This window comes from Larus michahellis, chromosome 2 (genome assembly GCF_964199755.1).
Source record: "Larus michahellis chromosome 2, bLarMic1.1, whole genome shotgun sequence".
Classification (NCBI taxonomy): Eukaryota; Metazoa; Chordata; class Aves; order Charadriiformes; family Laridae; genus Larus; species Larus michahellis.
The window spans coordinates 149914328-149933229 of record NC_133897.1 but is presented as its reverse complement, the minus strand read 5'-3'; the positions used below and the strand labels follow the sequence as shown (position 1 = coordinate 149933229).

The following is an 18902-nucleotide window of genomic DNA, read 5'->3' as shown; positions in this document are numbered from 1 at the left end:
AAATACATTTGATTATACAGCTGTTGTGCTATCCCCACATAACCAGGTGTGTCTTCATGCACAGCTTGCCAAGTAGTTTTTGAGAGCTACTGTTGATTAATTTTGATGCTACACATCCCCTTCTCACTTTGGACACCCGTTTACGTACTCTCACTGCTTCCTAAGCACTGCTGAGATTTGCATGGCTCCGCCGTCCAGTCCAGTTACCATAAGGTATGAGAACACATGTGAAAAGCAGCACAAAAGCAGAAAACGAGTAGAAGGTGACTGCTACAGACGTGTTATAAAATGCTGTATTCATGTTCCCTGTTCGTTGCCACTTTATCCAACGTATTTTACAAGACTGAACATGATAGCCACAATCCCAGCTTTATGGGATGAACTTCCAGAATACTATTCTTTTGATTAGCCAGCATCTACAGAGATGTCTCCATCTACAGGGATGCTCCTAGCTGTTTCCTCTTCCTGCTGGGGAAGGCAGGATCTTAACTCCTGGAAGTCACTCAGAATTTAACAAGAAGCTCACTTCTTCAACTGAACATGTGATCACTCCAGCCAAAGTCTCCCTAGGGTCTCCAGAGCATGGCTTACAGGACCTGCAGATGGGTTCCTGTTCAAAACAACCCAGAACTGAAGCCTCTTTTTCTTCTCTGACTTTTGGAGAAAATCTATGAAGATGAAACCTCAGTTTTTGTTAATTCCTCTCTCTTCTGATACTCCAATCTCAAGGATCTAATCTGACAGAGACATTTTGCCAAGAATTTTTACGAGCACTTTCCACAAAACTGTGGCTCAATCTCACTTCATTGCTGAAACAATACATAACATTTGTGCAGCAGTCATCTACCACAAAGATCTGTTCCCATGCAATAACATCTTCAATGTAGTCACATAAGCCTGAATAGAATTATGATCTTTTGCGGTTGTGGACAGGTTTTGGGAAGGGGGGAAAATCTGCTGCCATTCTCTCATTGGCTTCCTATCCTATATCAAATGAAGACAGAAGGACAGCTAGGTTTAATGGAAATTCTTCATGAATGCATATTTGATATAAAGTGAGTGTGAAATGTGGCACATCTAGTTGCCCTGAGACTGCTCCTGTAGTTGCGGAGTCAGCCCAGTTATCCACTCTTTTTGATCCAAGCAATGGATGTTCATTGGCAGGTCATACCAAGTAACATTTTCAAAGTTCATTTTGCAAGAATGTAATGGGTGAAGAACACCTGCCAAATAAATAAATTAAAAGAAAAATCCTTTAGGGGTTTATTTCTAATTCTTTTAGAATCATAGAATCATAGAATTGCTGAGGTTGGAAGGGACCTTTAAGATCATCGAGTCCAACCTTCAACCTACCCTGACAAAAGCCACTTCTAAACCATGTCCCTCAGTGCCCCATCTACCCTTTTTTTAAACACCTCCAGGGACGGTGAATCCACCACCTCCCTGGGCAGCCTATTCCAATGTTTAATAACCCTTTCAGTGAAAAAATGTTTCCTAATATCCAATCTAAACCTCCCCTGACGTAACTTGAACCCGTTTCCCCTCGTCCTATCACTTGTCAGGGAAGAAGAGGTCAGCCCCCATCTCTCTACAACCTCCTTTCAGGTAGTTGTAGAGGGTGATAAGGTCTCCCCTCAGCCTCCTCTTCTCCAGGCTAAACAACCCCAGCTCCCTCAGTCGTTCTTCATAAGGTTTGTCCTCCAGACCCCTCACCAGCTTTGTAGCCCTTCTCTGGACACGCTCCAACACCTCAATGTCCCTCTTGTAGCGAGGGGCCCAAAACTGAATGCAGTACTCGAGGTGGGGCCTCACCAGTGCCGAGTACAGGGGGATGATCACTTCCCTAGTCCAGCTCACCACACTATTCCTGACACAGGCTAGGATGCTGTTGGCCTTCTTGGCCACCTGGGCACACTGCTGGCTTATATTCAGCCGGCTGTCAACCAACACCCCCAGGTCCTTTTCTGCCGGGCTGTTTTCGAGCCACTCTGTATCAAGATGGCCCAAAGGCTCCAAACCTCACCAACTCTGGATGCAAAACATGGCATGGGACCGATTTGCATGCATTCAAAGGCACTGGAAGCTGGAGGTCCTTCTCAACACCCAAGAGAGGTGCTTTAGAACAGAATGTTGATATCAAGGATATATCCAAAGGAAAAAGGTGGACAATAAAGGTCAACATAAAGCCCTAAGGTCATTCATCTTGGAAAGCTGTAAGGTTTTAAGCTGTTCGTTATTTTAATAATTCCTGTTAACCTTAGTATGTTATAACCCTTCTATAGGATATTTTGAAAAGGTCAGTCTGATTTTTAAGTTCTGCCATTCTATTCCATGTTTTTTTGAGTTGTTTCTATAACAAACTATAAATTTAACCCTTATTAAGTTCTACTGGATTTATCCACACTCAGAAAACTGGGGAGAAGAGCTACGTCCTGCAGTAATTAGGAGCTTAGGAGAACAATGAAAGCAAAAAACTGCTGGCACTGTTTTTCATATGCTGCTCTAGCTCTGTGAGACAAAATGTACACCTCACAGACTTCACCAGAAAGGTGCCTAATGTTTTATTGTATAATGATTTATGCTGCCCTGTAAGAAATTTTTTTTAATCTATGAAGTCTGATGGAAAGATTGCAAAAATGCAACACCGCACAGTACATGTAAAAATGCAATAAAAATGTCCAAACATTATAATACGATCCTGCACACCATTATTTTCTATAAACTGCCCAGCATTGCTTTGCCATGTTTTTATAATGCCTGAATGCCTTTTTGAGATATAGCATGCACTTTTCCAGACAGAAAGTACAATTTTTAAATTCAGGTTTTACCTTTCCATAGCTTCAAATCTCATTCCAGTTAATCGTTTAACTCTGTGGCTCCCAGGGAACTGCCGCCTTAGTTCCTGAAGGCAAAACTATACAAATAAAACCAAAAATACTGTTGTTAATACAATTACCTACACAGAAGCTGGAAGAAAAAAGAAAAAGTCTTTGGCTGATGGATTCAACAACCTGAAACAGCACTTCTGAGTAAAAGCAAATATCAAATTTTGATATAAGCAATAAAATGCATTGATAAAGAGAAGCTCAGAAACAGAAACTTTGATAGAAAACTAATTCTAAGAAATATCTTCCATACAGGTCATTAGATCGTCAGGCCTTCTTGGAAATAGTTATTTGTCTAGGAAATTAAACTCACCTACTAAAACACTTCTGATACGATTAAAACTTGAAGTCTACTTAGTTGCCTCATAAGAACACAAGACAGTAAAAAAAACAAAATAAAGATGGTAAGAGCTTATGTGATACTTCTTTAATAAATGGATATCTCACAATGGAACAAACTATGTTAATATTATGCTCTATGTTTATTTTTAAAATAAAACTTTGAAATCCAAAGAAAATGTTTGTCACTGGCTTGGGCTGAGCCTGCTGGCAGAAGAGGCATAGCTTCTAACTCCTGAAATCAATGAGACACCTGGACTAGATAAAAGGAATTCATCACAGGCAGATTTCTCTGGATTAGCAAAAAAGGACGTTTGGTAGAGGGACTGAGTCACAACTTCCCCAGAGCAAACTAACTCTAACCGTATCATGAATGCGGCTAGATAGCATTGCAAAGTTTGTAGCTGACTCATTACGGTGGGAGGCAGGACAGTCCCCAGGCTCTGAAAAAGACCAGTGGTTTGAATCGCATTAAAAGCTTCACACAGAACCCTCCTTTTCCAGGCATTTATTCATACAACACAGCTTATAAACTTGTTTTTCAGGCCTAAGGTTCTAGCAGAGAATATCTACATAATCTGTTCCACCTCATCACATCCACTGCTCAAAGGAAAACTACAGAAGCAAATCAGTAAAAATTAGTAGGTTCCCTCTCTGTTTCTGTAGATAAAGAGGTTGCTAGAGCACAGCAAAGAGAAATATTCATCTCTCTCGCAGATGCAAAAAATAGAGAAGGAAGAGAGAAAGGAAACTGTAACTAAAGCAGAAATGTTAAGCACAGACTATTTTCATCATGATCACCTTAGTTTCCAATGAACCAAGATCTCAACGGCAAAAATTTCACATAGCAAGACTCTGGTTTAGTACAGAACAGTTTACTGGCACTTTGAGTGATGTCTAGGTGAACTGCTGCTGCTCTGGACAACAAACTGTCATAAATTAATAAATGTCATACATGTACTTAGCAGCATGCTACATGATGTCTGAACTAACCTGTGTACATTCTTAAGAGACAGGAAAACTTATATAAAACTTCAAAAAAGTAGTTTCACTCCAGCTTTTACAATACAATCAATCTAGATTTTAAAAAGAACATTTGCAGGCAATAAATCCACCCCATGGCCCAGTGATCTGGGAATCCCAAAGGACAGTGATTTTCAGCATAAAAACACGCGCTGCTTTTCTCCAGTAGAATTTTGAATGTCAAAAATTGGAACATTTGCAATAATACTAAACTCCACAATCTGCAGATGGACTTTTACATCTAGAAAAACCCCATCGGTGATATAAAAGAGTTGATGAAATAGCACTCAAGTGCAGAAGTACTACAAGATCAGAATTGTTCACATTAGATCTGATGACACTATTATTATTAAACCAAATACAGCAGCCACAAGTCCAAAATAAACTCCTGTAGAGTAAGACATCAGACACAATAAAGTGACATGAAAAGCTGTGAGACAGTCACGAACAACTCAGTGCAACACTTTTGAACACAAAAGTGCATGAATAAACTCAACTAGCTATATCTTCAAAAGGTTCCGGGCTCGGCAGCACTGAATGTCCTGTTTTTAAACGTAACCTGTAATCCCCATAATCAATTAAGTTACTGAGGACTGGTTCTGCACTATATCAATAATCTACTGTTGAGATTCTCTCAGAAAGCAATTACAATGGTAAATCTCATTTGTATGTGAAACTTTAATTTGCAGTTAATTTGCTTTCTAATCACATCAGTTTTTAATTTTAAATGTCTGACAAAGACAAAGAAATATAAACCTGGACTTCAGCATGTAAAGCTGCAAGGGCCTGCCAAGAGTAGGTCATTTCACTAAAACACGCATGTGGCAGAACCGGTTGACTGCAGCAGGGACATGCCTTACGCACAGCCTTCTTGTGCAGGACAGAGGACAACAGCAATAAAAAGAGGAAAGAAAAAGAAAAAACAAAAGTCAGATAAACGACTCTGAAAACCATCCCAGCCTCCTCATTTGGAGCAGATGAGACCTATCCCCTTAAGCAAAATGCATCACAGCTGTCAAAAGCTCACTGTTAAAACACAGAAGTTCCAAAGCTGTTTGTCTGCTTTGGGACTACAGCTGTAGCAAAAAGCCACATACAACATTGACTTGTTTGAAGTAACTACTTCTTTATTATAAGTCCACCAAATTTAAAAAAATAAAAAAACAACTAAGTTTCCCTTTAAGCTTTTAACTTTCTTTCTGAGCTTCATTATAAAATGTTGTACTCCCTCATCTCAAGCAATATTCCTTAGAGGGCACAGAAACTGCAATTTAAAATCCTTGCCAGGCTTAGTAAAAATAAATAGTGTTTCACAACTGATCTTTCAACACTGGCTCCCTCAACAATTTTGGGAAAGTCTTCCTAAAAAGACCCTGAAATTAAAGACCAAAATTGTTTTAGATATACATCAGAAAAGAGAAATATATTTAATCAGTAAGTCTATTTGGTTTTGTTCAAAGACATAGCTATACTACAACAGTATTTTCTTCTGAGGAACAAAAGACAGGGAAGTTCAGGGGGTTCAGGACAAGTTCAGCACGTTGCGCTGTATTTTCCAGTGTACTCCTTTTTACCATATACGTATGGGATGCAAGATAAACTTGTCAAGTTCTGCCTACTTTCAAATTGCCCTTTTACCACCTACATCCTCTGGTCTGACCCCTTGTATATCACACACCATTAAGTTTCACCCAAATGAAATCACATGAAGCTCAAAGACTTTATGGGACATTTTGCCATCTGACAGAGAACAAGGCACTGGAAGAGTAATCTCTATGAAAGACCTGGACTCCTGAAAATATCTTTCTTTTTATTTAGAATGAGCTCAAGCTTGCTGGTTTTCAGGGCACAAGACAAGCTCATGGGTTTTTTTCCCCAGCGTTCTGTGAAGAAGGGATGAAATTATTAAAATCTGCCTGCAAAACACACTTTTGCCTTCTTCAGTTGCTGCCTTTAAAAGATTAGCTAAGATGGGGGTTTTTTTGTTTGTTTTGGTGTTTTTCCATTTTGAATCTAGTGAACAGGTGTTACGGTTCTAAATAAAACTCATTTTATCTAAATTGTTATCTGTATAATTCAAATAAATTTGCATACAAATTGACTAAACCCAGATATCCATTAACAATATTTTTATCAAGCATCACTGAATAATTTGGATTGCAAGGGACCTTTGGAGGTTGCCTGCTCCCAATCCCCACTGAAAACAGAACCAGCTTCCAAGTGAGTGCAGGGCCATATCCCAATCCATTTCTGAGCATCTCCAATGGAGATTCCACAGCTTCTCTGTGCCACTTGTCCTGATTAGAATTTCCTTCGTTGCAGCTTATGTCTCTCTCCCTTGTTTTTTTCTGCACATCTACAAAAATCTGCCTCCACCTTCTTTATACCTTCCCATTAGTACATGTTCAAATATAGCAATAAAAATCCCTTCTTAGCTTTCTCAAAACTTAACAAACCCAGATCTCTCAGCCTTTCCGTATACATTATGCAGTCCAGTTCCTTATTCATCTTGAAGACTCGCTCCAGTATGTCAATGGCTTTCTTTGATGATAGCCAACATGACATATAATACATTATGCATGACAGGACATTTTACCTCAAAACATTCAAAAAACCAATATGATTTGAGAGTTTTTCAATAAACAAACACTCTCTGTACAATTTGGCAACTTCAATATTATTCTTGACATTTAGCCCATACCAGAGTAGCTGTAAATATTTTCATGGCTATTGGAAGAGACATGATCTGTCTAAACAAAAGTCACACATTAGAGAAGGTGGGTGGAGGTGGTTTCTTCCCAGCAGCGCATTTCTTGATAGATATTCTACAAGTCCAAGCTATGGAGTACAGAATACCCTATAAATGTCCAAAGAACTATCTGGAAGAGATACCAAGGAAGAAAACTTAAGGTTTGAGGTAAACTTGAACACTTACCAATGCCAAATCATCTCGACTGCAGTCCAGAGCAGCAATCATCACCTGTTCATATATTATCCAAACTAGACACAAAAGAGACATTAAATGCAGATAATTGATTTTTTTTAAGATAATGGGAAACACCTACAATGTAAATAAGATTAATGAATTCTGTCTGCATATTTTTCCCCTTCTACTCCTGTGGATCACTACTGAAACAGGGACATTTTAAGAAACTGCTGGAATTAATTAAAAACGCATTTAAGCAATTTTATTGCTTTTAGTAACAAAGTACCTTTTGACATCTTGAAAGGTAAAAAAAGCTCTAATTCTCTGCTTTTCCTAAGATTATAGCTTCAGTCTTCTAAACAGATCCCCACTTGGGCTTGCTCTCTGATCAGACCTGGAGAACAGCCATTTAGGCTGGAAAAAACCCCAAATTTCCCTTAACCGTATCACTGCTGAAGTCCTACAAATGTTGCCTTCTTCCTGGATTTGAACAATATCTCTCAATCAAACAGATTACAGTATTCCTGTTCTAGCCCTACTTAGGTCTTGAACGTAAAGAACTTAACGGTCTAGCTACACAAGCTGCAGAGAAGAGAGGTTATAGCAGAGGGAAACATGTAATGCGAGTATTAGAAGTACAAAGTGTTTTGAACTCATGTAAATCCAATCAGGTGCACCCAAAATTTCATAGAACTGAAACAGAAGCAAATGTCTCCCAAAATAAAAATATAAAATCATAATAAAAAAATAAAAATAACAAAGGCCCTCTTACTTTTAAAAATAGTTTCTATGATACAAATTTCCAATATTTTTTAAAGAAATCACTATTTTTTCCTAAGTATACAAGAGAAGAGAAACAGGCATTAATTTGCCTGTAACCTCTCTTCCCCATTGGAACTATTTTTAAGCCATATATTCTATTTTTATTATATAACATATACATTTTTTCCATGAATGTAAAAATACATACATAGATACGGACAAAACACAGGTAACATATACCTATGAATTAAATTATGTATTATGTTTTTAAAAAAAATTCTGAACACAAGAAGAAGATACTTTTATAGTTTATGAAATTGCTCTCCCTGTTCAATCAAACCTCTACTTTGATACTCTAACTCTAGCACATGTTAGTGTCAGATATTAGGTAAGAGAACACTTGCAAGAGAATCAAGTATCCAGTCCAGACTTATGACTTTTTCTAATCTGTACTAGGGCTTTCTTGTTCAAGCTTAAAAAAGACCCCCAAAAACGCCAAAGGTCTTATTTCTCCACTTTGAAGTCCAACGCTACAGCTTTGGATACTGGTTGTCCATAAAAAAATCCCAACTTTTCATTAAAATTATGGTGTGGATAATAGTATCCCCACCCCTTAGACTGAATATTCAACAAGTTATTTTTATTTTAAAAACACTAATAATATTTTTTGTTCTCCAATTACACTGGATGTCTTCTGCTTGAGGAGGCAAGTTACAAAGATACCAAATAATCTACCCCATTGCATTCACTATGTTCCCTTCTATACGCATTCTGAAATTAGCCATTGTAATATTCAGGTATTTTCTGAAAACACACAAAGCAACAAGACTAACACCCATCATATACAACTCATTCACCTTCTGTCACTACCCATGAAAGAATTCTAGGTCTACTATATGTGTTTGGGGGGGGGGGGGTTGGTGGTTGTTTTTTGTTTGGTTGATTTTAAAACCATATATAGTTGCCATTCTGATACCACTTTTAAAAATAAAAATTAAACAGGATGGAAATATGTAAATAAATTTCAGATTCTTCTGTGCTGTTGCTAAGAACCTCAGGAACATTGCAGCTAATTTATCTAATGAATCCTGAATGCCAAGTTTATGAAAGAATAAAACGCATAAATCTTGAAAACGACAACACTGAAAAAAAGAAAGGAATGACTCAGCCTGTATTACTGAGAACAACATTTCAGAAAGGCATCAGTAAGATGTGAGAGGAGTATTAAGCTGCTCAACAATTTCTTACTAAAATATAGTTCTCAAATTACTAGCAACATGGTAAAAGAAAGTAAAATCAAGGTTAGTTCTCAAAGTTCTTCTGAAGTAGAGGGAACCTAAGACAACTATCTTGCAGGTGGGTGAATTAAGCCTGCGCATGCAGGCTAAATCCAAGCATGTTCCTCACAGTTACAGTGCAAGACCCTCTCATGGTGCAGTATCTGCTTCAGGCACTGAATCTCCAAGCGCCCGTCATGACACACTGCTGCGCATATCAATATACAATACTTTGGGTAGATTATCCATGTATTTATATCCAAAAAAGTCCATCATCTGCAGTGGCCGAGTTCCATAAAATGGAAAGAACTCCAGTAAGAAAACTACAGCTCAGAGGGTACAAGACTGAACCAGAGCAGAGCATCGATATAAAACAAATCCTATCTGCAGGACCCCAAAGCCAATACTGAAAGATTCCTCACCTGACTACACCTGACAAGAAAGGGAGGCAAAGTCTCTTTCTGAATTTAATTTCTGGATTTTCTGGATTTGAATTCCTGGAACACTGTATGAAATTAGGTATTTGAAATTAAAGTTAACTTACTAAACTAACTGAACAAAGTTAATCATATGCAATACTGTAACTTTTATTAGTAAATACAATGTACTGCTGTGGCTGCTAAAATCCACTTGTGAGTATGTAACACCAGTTAATAAAATGAAAGAACTACAAGAAAAATGTATTAAAGGATGTCTATATTAAATTACCTGAATTATAAAAAAGGGAAAAAGAAAGAAGAATAAGCATTAAAATAAAAACCTGTTTGAGATTAATATGTAAACCTATACAATCTTGCTAGCATTTTGTTATACTTTGTTTTATTTTATGATTATAGTAAAGAGTGCTATTGTATTGTGACACTTTTCTAAACAATCCTCTTTTAGTATGAAATGTTACATCCAACCTTTTGCCTACTGAAATTACTATAAGGTAGTTAAAATGTCCTGAAAATAATGATTTCATAAATAGTGGAAACTTAAGACTTACCTTCAACTATAATATCACAAATGTAATGTTGATAATAAAACCAGCCTGAATATTAATTTCTGCAGTGTGTATGACTTGATTAAGGAATAGCTTTCTCTGTTACAAAAAGCTATTTTTCAATTTTTGTTGCAGTGCTGAAGAACAGAAAATCAGTCAAATGACAGCTAGGTAAAAGTTTCAAGCTAAGTTTTCACTTAATGGTCTAACTACTAATCAAGCAAACTAACAGTTCTAGTAAGTAATTTTTCCACTGCAGCCCATATTTGTGAAAGAAATAAAATCTAGGAATTCTGTCAGCCTATTAGACTAATATATATTTCATCAACATCAGCAGATACAGAAAGGCAACACAGAAGTATAAAATAGAGGCTGAAAAGAGAAAACAAAATCAGATAATGGAAGTTTTAAAAATAATGATTGTTTACTTACTGTCATCTCCAAGTTTAGATGCGTATTCATTAATTAACTCTTCTCCAACATCCACTATCTGTTCACTGTTTCGGTAGTTTTCTTCCCTCCATTTCCTCATTTTGTCACGCATATCTGGGGGCAAAGAAGAGAAAAAAACATAAAGAAAATATTGAGATTTCCAGATATTAAGGGAATTTGAATTTTATTTTCGGAAAATATGCATATGAAGAATGGGTTTAGGGAACAATAGATCTAAAAATCTAGGATTTTTGTTTTAAGAGTACATTTGGTATAAATCAGATCTCCAAGAGAGCAGGCTTTAATTCATAAAGTCAGCTGGAGAGCACTACCTAGCCTAGGTTTTATTTATCCTCTAGATCAGGAAATTGCTAAGAATGTGATTTTTATATACACATATACATTTATATACATGTAGATGTTCCATATACAAGAACAAATTTTGAGAAAACTTATGGAAAATAGTTTTCATTAATAGATAGTGGATTTACTAATACAAAGGAACCATGACAACTGTTGCAAATATTTTTTTTAATCTTTACACCATCTGGAAAAACAACAATAGATCTAAACACTGACAGGTTTTCTTGCACTTCTAAATGCATAGTTAACATAACCGGCAGTAAAAATTAAGCACCGAACTTTCCTCCATCTACCTGAAGAGATCTTGGATAGCTCATAAGACTCTTATTGTGCTACATTTTGTATTTTGAAATTCAACCAAAACCACTAGAGGGTTATATTTCATATGCATGGGTAAAGTTAAATGGTTCTAGACACATGATGCCCCTTGGAAATTCAAAGTTAAACAGCAAGAATGTGAGCGAACACAAACATTCACAAAAGCTGACAAGCTAAACCCATAAAAATAAATAAGCTGTCTGATTTCTACCTACTCATTTACTTGGAAATTATCAATGCCTCCATTGCAGTGTGATTCCAAACAGAACAGTATCTGAATTATGTATAACAGAACGCACTTCTACCATTCGTCACCCAAGTAGTGCATTTACAGTAACAGAAAAAAAACTGCAGGACAGAGAACAGTATATCAGCTGATGACCAAAAAACAAGTAAAAATAAATGTTCTCATTCAAGTGAATCTACGAAGAGGCTCATTAGTTTTAGAAATACTGACTTTTAAGCAAGAGGCAGAAAAAAGAAAATGCTAAAAACTGCAGTAAAACTTACGCAAGGCTTTTTACAATGTTGTCAATGAGTTTTTTACTACGAAAGCTATCAAAAGAGTCAGCCAGTAATAATTTAAGTCTTGGAGGCAAATCTACATACAGCACATAATACAAGTCTGGCCAATGGCAATCAAGGATTTGGGGGGAAAAAAAAAAAGTTAGAGAAATCTCTAGTTTTAATTACAATCACTCCTGTCATGTATATAGGCTGGTCCAGAGCAACTGATAGATTTGGTTTAGTCTTAGATTCTCTCAAATTAGCAAGCTTTGCACATATAAATCAAAACATTACAAGTTCAAAGGAGCAGACACACTTGCCACAATGTTTGTTATTCCCTAAAAATATGCAAGCAGTCTACAGGAAGCCAAAGGAAATAACCCGTGTTTTCTTTTTGCGTCTGTTAAGGCGTCAGTTAATTTGGCCTGAGAAACCTGATATGAAGTAATCCTTTCATAATTACTTATACCTTGATTGTTTAGTTGGATCATAGTTTTCAAGTCCTTGATATCTAAAAGCACCTGACGAAATGAAGGAAGTTACCCCTATTAGTAGAGACATAGATTGTGTACCCCAAAATGATCCCTTGACACGTAACAGCTACTACCACCAGCAGTCACTCAGGGACGCCATAACCATTACATTTCTAGAGCTCATTTCATAGAATTGTCTAGGTTGGAAGGAACCTTTAAGATCATGGAGTCCAACCATTAGCCTAACACTGACAAAACCACCACTAAATCATGTTCCTCAGCACCACGTCTACTTGTCTTTTAAATACCTCCAGGGATGGTGATTACATCACTTCCCTGGGCAGCCTGTTCCAATGTTTGATAACTCTTTCGGTGAAGAAATTTTTCCTAATATCCAATCTAAACCTCCCCTGGTGCAACCGACCTCCCATTGGTATATTGTTCTTCTGTTACAGACACCAAATCTTCTACCACACCTCAGCTCTACCCACCCTCACCTTACAAAATATGAATCAAACCAAAAAACCCACCAATCCACCAGTTCAACAAGCTCACCTAAATGCAGAGGGAGTGTGATGGCCTGGTTACTGCTCCCTGCAGGTCTCTAGACCCCTTATTCTCACCCTGACACCTGTCCAGTACTCAGCAGGTACAGGCAGAGCTCTGGGTGCTGTGGATGCTGCCTTGAACCCTAACAACTCGGCTTTCAGAGTGGCCCCAACAAAAACTGAAGCATCTCACCTTTGCCTGTGTAATCCCATAAATCCAGAGTAAACCAATCTGTCCCTTTGATTACAACTAAAAATTAGGAATACCTAAAAGTAAGCAAACACAGCATGGAACACAACAGAAACATCACACTGACATTTAATTGCACACAGATTACAATAGAGACAAAATGTTAAGACTGTTTTCTATCTCCTAGGCCCTTTCCATACAAAGTAAATGTGAATTCAGTTTCTAAGGCATAGGAAGGAAACAATTTTGTCATCTAAAGTGAACTCTAAGAACTAGAGACAGTAAAGATAGATGTGTTCACTTTTAAAATTCATTTGTGATTTTCTTTGTTATATATGATGTTCCCCAATACATATATTTGCAGGAAAATGGCCTCGGATGTACAGAATATTAAATTTCACCTTATAAAGCATTTTATGACATTTTCAAAACTCACAAATAATTCCTTGAAAAAACTCTTGCACAAGCATGTAACAAAAACTCATAGTATGCCACTACTTAAGCAGCAATACTAATTTAATGATCCATAAAACTTAAGTAATTTAAGCAACAGTCATCATGAGCTATTCCAACTCTTCCAAAATATTCTTTGCACTTGTTTTCAACTTATATTAAAAGAAATCTACTTAAGAGAATATGCCATCCTTGGCCTTTTTTTGGTTTTGATATCCAGTGAAGAAGCATTATTGACCAGAACAAGAATTGCCATGACAGCATCCAAAGATCTCCAGAAAGCCTGTCTATAACTAGCCAAAAGTCACTGCTTCATTTCAGCTGGGTTTGAGATGTTAGCACTACTATGCTTCTGTGCAAGGTAGAGAAAGAAAAGAAAACCTGGTTTATTTTGTCCAATTCTGACAGTATGTCAGACAAGCTTTCTGTGAAAGATAATGGTCATTTTACTAGTTCTTGACTATCATGACTCCTTCTCATTTGAAGATCACGCTAATTCTGCACACACAAGCTAACCTGCGTGCTACAAAACCTGCTCCTAAAGTGAAGTTATATAGGTGTGTTCTTTTTTTTTTTTCCCCCCCTTAAATGTTTCCACTCACAGGCCAAATCAGTGTATCACTGAAACCATGTTAAATATTTATGAACAGCCTCCATAAAGTTCTACAGGGCTTAAGAGGTTCCACATCGCCAGTTGTGACTGACGTGCTGAACTACTACATCACTACTACTAGAAGAAGGACATGGACCTGTTGGAGTGGGTCCAGAGGAGGGCCACGAAGATTATCAGAGGGCTGGAGCACCTTGCCTATGAAGACAGGCTGAGAGAGCTGGGGTTGTTCAGTCTGGAGAAGAGAAGGCTCCAGGGAGACCTTACAGGGGCCTTCCAGTACCTGAAGGGAGCCTACAGGAAAGCTGGGGAGAGGCTGTTCGCAAGGGCAGGTAGCGACAGGAGGAGGGGCAATGGTTTTAAACTAGAGCAGGGTAGGTTTAGATTAGACTTTAGCATTAGGAAGAAATTCTTTACAATGAGGGTGGTGAGACACTGGAGCAGGATGCCCAGAGAGGTGGTGGAGGCCCCGTCCCTGGAGACATTCAAGGCCAGGCTTGATGAGGCTCTGAGCAACCTGATCTAGTTGAAGATGTCCCTGCTTACTGCAGGGGGGTTGGACTAGATGGTCCCTTCTAACCCAACACATTCTATGATCCTACGATCACGCTTCTTTGCCAAACTTGCAATTCTTGGCTCCCTGTCACTCCACATAGTTTCTAATTCCTGTAAATACAAAGGAAGCAGAAAAGACAATATCATTTTTTACAGGATAATTAGCAACAGTGGCAAAAAAAAGGAGGAACATATCACCTTAGTCTCAAATAAGAAAGCCGTAAAATATATGATGCATATCCACAGATAAGCATTTCTTTTAATACAACAGCACCCTGAAGCCATGTTTGGATCATCTAAGTCCACTGATCAAGATCCTGAAGTTAAATTAGAGGTTTTCCTGCTCCACTGGTTTAAAAATACACTTTAAAGCTCAAGACACAGCTGCAGACAAAGTAAAGAAAGAAAAAATAAAGACAACATCTCCAAGAGTGGAAATCAGAGTTATTTTCACTTGTGTTTCCTTCCACCTGTGTAATGCATTTACCTAACGTACAATTGTTAAACTCCCACCTTTGTCCTAAAGAACCTGAGTCAAAAGCGAAGCAAGGTACAAACTGGATTTTCATCTGTCTCAAGTTATTCTTCTTCCCTGACCTCCAATCACACTTTCACCTTTGAGCAACATGTAAGTAAAAAGCATCTTGTTTAGAAAGGACTGAGTATACAAAGGCCATTTTTCAGATTAATACCAACCACACACCTGGTTTCATAGAAATTAAGTGTTTTAGACAAATTCAAGGTAAGCTACATTCAATCCCTAGAGCTGTATTCAAGCTCTGCTGCTGAGATCACCCCGCTCATGAAAAGCCTCATCGCAACAGGGATTTGTTAGAGCACACATGGAGTAAAGAGAAGAGCCGCCTTCTCCAAGAAGAGCCTTTGTACAGTCTGTCGCAGGAATCTGTTCGTTTTTATTCTACTTTGTATCTCTTACAATAGAAGAAAAATACATATAATTTTTCAAATGTGTGCTTCTGAAGCGCAGACAGATGCTTGTACCAAGGCAGAGCTTCAAGGTTTTCCCTTACACTCCAAGTCTTTCATTTGGATGTAAACTGGAAAATACCAGCTTAGAAATTGATAGGACAAAACTCCCCAACTACTGCCCAAAATTTTCTTATTCAGCATACCCATATGCAAAACTATGTACCTAGCATAATTCCACAAACGTCAATCAAAATTATTGGAAGGAAAATATGGAGGCTATTGAGAGGTGGGCCCATATTAACCTCATGAAATTCAACAAGGCCAAGTACAATGTCCTGCACCTGGGTCATGGCAATCTCAAGCACAAATACAGGCTGGGGGGGAGAATGGACTGAGAGTAGCCCTGAGGAGAAGGACTTGGAGGTGTTGGTTGAGAAGCTCAACACGAGCCGGTAATGTGCACTCGCAGCCCAGAAAGCCAACCACATCCTGGGCTGAATCAAAAGAAGCGTGGCCGGCAGATCCAGAGAGGTGATTCTGCCCCTCTGCTCTGCTCTGGTGAGACCCCACCTGGAGTACTGCGTCCAGCTCTCAGGACCCCAACATAAGAAGGACATGGACCTGCTGGAGTGAGTCCTGAGGAGTGCCACGAAGATGATGAGAGAGCTGGAGCACTTCTACTATGAGGGAGAGAAGGCTGAGAGAGTTGGGGTTGTTCAGCCTGGAGAACGCTCTGGGGAGACCTTATAGCGGCCTTCGAGTACTTCAAGGGGACCTATGGGAAAGGTGGCACCGGCGGGAAGACCGCGGACGGCACCGGTGCCTGGGGAGGGCACGCCGGCAGGGAGCCTCACACCGGGGCGGGCACCGGGGCCTCTCCGCTCTCCGGGCGGCGACCAGCCGGCGGCAGGGGGTAACCGCGGCTCGCCAACTCCGCCCCTCTTGTGCCGGGCCACCCGCAGCCCGAGGGGCCCCAACCGCCGGCCCCTCGCCCCGGCCCCGCCAGGGCACCACCGCCGCCGGCCTGCCCCGTACCCGCCGCCCACGCCCTGCGCCCGGGGGTCGGTCGTGGCGGCGGCGTTACCTTCCCAAGTCACGTCGTACATCTCCGACACCTTCGCCATCTTGGCGGCCGCCCCCGTGACGCGCCACCGTGACGCCGCGGGCCGTCATTGGCGGGGAAGGAGAGCGGGAGGGCGGTGTCCCGCGGCGGGGCCCGCCCGGCGCTGCGGCCCGGCGGCGCCCGGGGCCGGCCCTCCGCGGCGGGGCCAGCAGGAGTCGGCCCGCCCGGCTGGAGCCGGGCCCCCGAGGAACCGGGTAGGGAGGGACGGAGCGTTAAAAATCTGGCGCTGGTGCCGCCGTGGGTTTGGGGTTTGTCTGATCTGCCTTTGCCTCGGGAGCGCGGTGGGCAGGGGAGACGAGCGATCGCCTTTGCCCTGGCACCCGGCGCTGGTCATGGCGTAGCTGAATTAAAGCGTAGAGTCGCTGCTGGCTTAGCCCGAACCGGAGATGGCACTAAGGGCTGCACATGAACTCCTTTTATTTTATAATCCGCTTCCAGTTCGCATGGTGTACAAAGTGAATACGCACTGCCTGAGGAGGCGCCCGCTTTGGTTTCCTTTCAGCCAGTGAACGGCCAGTGTGTTTATGCGCCCTGGCTCCGTGTGGAGATGAGGTGAACCATCAAGGATGATGGCCATGAAGATGACCAGAGGGCTGGAACACCTCCCCTGTGAGGACAGGCTGGGAGAGTTGTTCAGCCTGGAGAAGAGAAGCCTCAGGGGAGACCTTACAGCAGCCCTCCAGAATCTGAAGGGGGCCTATAAAAAAGATGGGAGGGACTTTTTACAAAGGCACGTAGGGATAGGATGAGAGGTAATGGCTTCAAACTGGAAGAGGTTAGGTTTAGATTAGGTATTGGGAAAGAATTTTTCACTGTGAGGGTGATGAGATATTGGACCAGGTTTCCCAGAGAAGCTGTGGATGCCCCATCCCTGGAAGTGTTCAAGGCCAGGCTGGATGGGGCTTTGAGCAGCCTGGTCTAGTGGGAGGTGTCCCTGCCCATAGCAAGGGGGTTGCAGCTAGGTGATATCTAAGGTCCCTTCCAACTCTTAACTGTTCTATGATTCTGTGAACGATCTGTTTCTCTGTGTTTGCTCCAGCCACCCCATGTGCAGTGAACCACCACACCAGGAACTTATTTGTCTGACATTCAACTCTGTCAAGATCTCTCTGGGAAATGCCTCAGACTCCATACACAAAATTAATCCCCCAGCTCCATCAACAAATACACCCTTGTATCAAGAAAACTGTTTCTGCATTTATTGTGTTGCCTCCTCTGAACTAGAATAAAATACTAATTCTTAATGCAATCTACAGTGTAATTACATGTAATGACTTCAACAGTTAAAAGGCCTCAACTGGAATTCAAATGGTGGTCTAGAAAAACTCTGTATGCCTACTTTTTCTTCCCTCAAAAGTGGTTTTTGATCTTCTAAGGCACTGAATAGTTTAGACTTTGTATAGCACAGCTGTAATTCCAGCTGATTTTACAATGCCAGTGTCTGTATTATCTGAACACTTCCAAAAGCATTTATGTATTTATTCTCATTGTATTCCTATGGGTAGGGAGCTATCGCTCCTGTTTTACAGGTAAATGAATGAATGCAGAATAGTTACATGTCAGATCCATAAGGGATTTAGCACACACCTGCTCTGCACATTACAGAGTAACACTGAAATAGCCGAGGTAAAATGAGACATTAGCTTGCACAGTTCAGTTCTGCTGGATTGCTGAGCTGGCTGTAATGCCTAATGTGAGACACAGACAGAACTTTTTAAGCAAATAAATCCAAAATTTTGATCCTTTTAAAAGCTCTGTCAGCTGCCACCTAATGCTGAAGGAACTGAAATTTGAGAAATGTGTGTTTAAAGTGTTTGGGAGGGGTTCGGGCTGTGGGCTCCCTGGACGCCTCGCTCTGTGCTTCTGCACCTGTCCACAACGTTCTGTCTCGGCAGGAGACAGTACCTCATGGGCGCTCGATCCAGTTCCTGTTCTTGGCAATAACTGACCTCTCTGCTGGCTAGATTTAGACAGCTCCCCGGTTACGTTGAGTTGGTTCCTAAGACATGCAGCCCTCCACCTGTGCTGTAAGAGGAGACTGGATCCTGAAGTTATGCTCTGTAAGTGTTGCCTGCTGCCTTTTTTGGATGTAGTTGAGACCAACTTGCCTAAAATCACATTCCTTTGCTCTTACTGTGGAAGAGAAAACCATCCACACTCACCAAGAGCTGGGAATTATTGTTACAATATCCCGTTATGCCAG

At 40.3% G+C, this 18902-nt stretch overlaps 1 protein-coding gene across 1 annotated transcript in view; it reads right to left on the bottom strand.

Moving 5' to 3' along the window:
- EMC2 (ER membrane protein complex subunit 2) overlaps window positions 1-16802 on the bottom strand; it is a 46869-nt gene extending 30067 nt beyond the window's left edge. Inside the window, exons 1-4 of the mRNA XM_074577681.1 lie at window positions 16661-16802; window positions 10630-10743; window positions 7183-7247; window positions 2829-2914 (exon numbers count right to left, since the gene is read on the bottom strand). Coding sequence (XP_074433782.1) covers window positions 2829-2914; window positions 7183-7247; window positions 10630-10743; window positions 16661-16700 — 305 coding nt within the window. The 5' untranslated portion in view covers window positions 16701-16802. The remainder of the gene's footprint in view (window positions 1-2828; window positions 2915-7182; window positions 7248-10629; window positions 10744-16660) is intronic.
- Between the last annotated feature and the right edge of the window lie 2100 nt (window positions 16803-18902).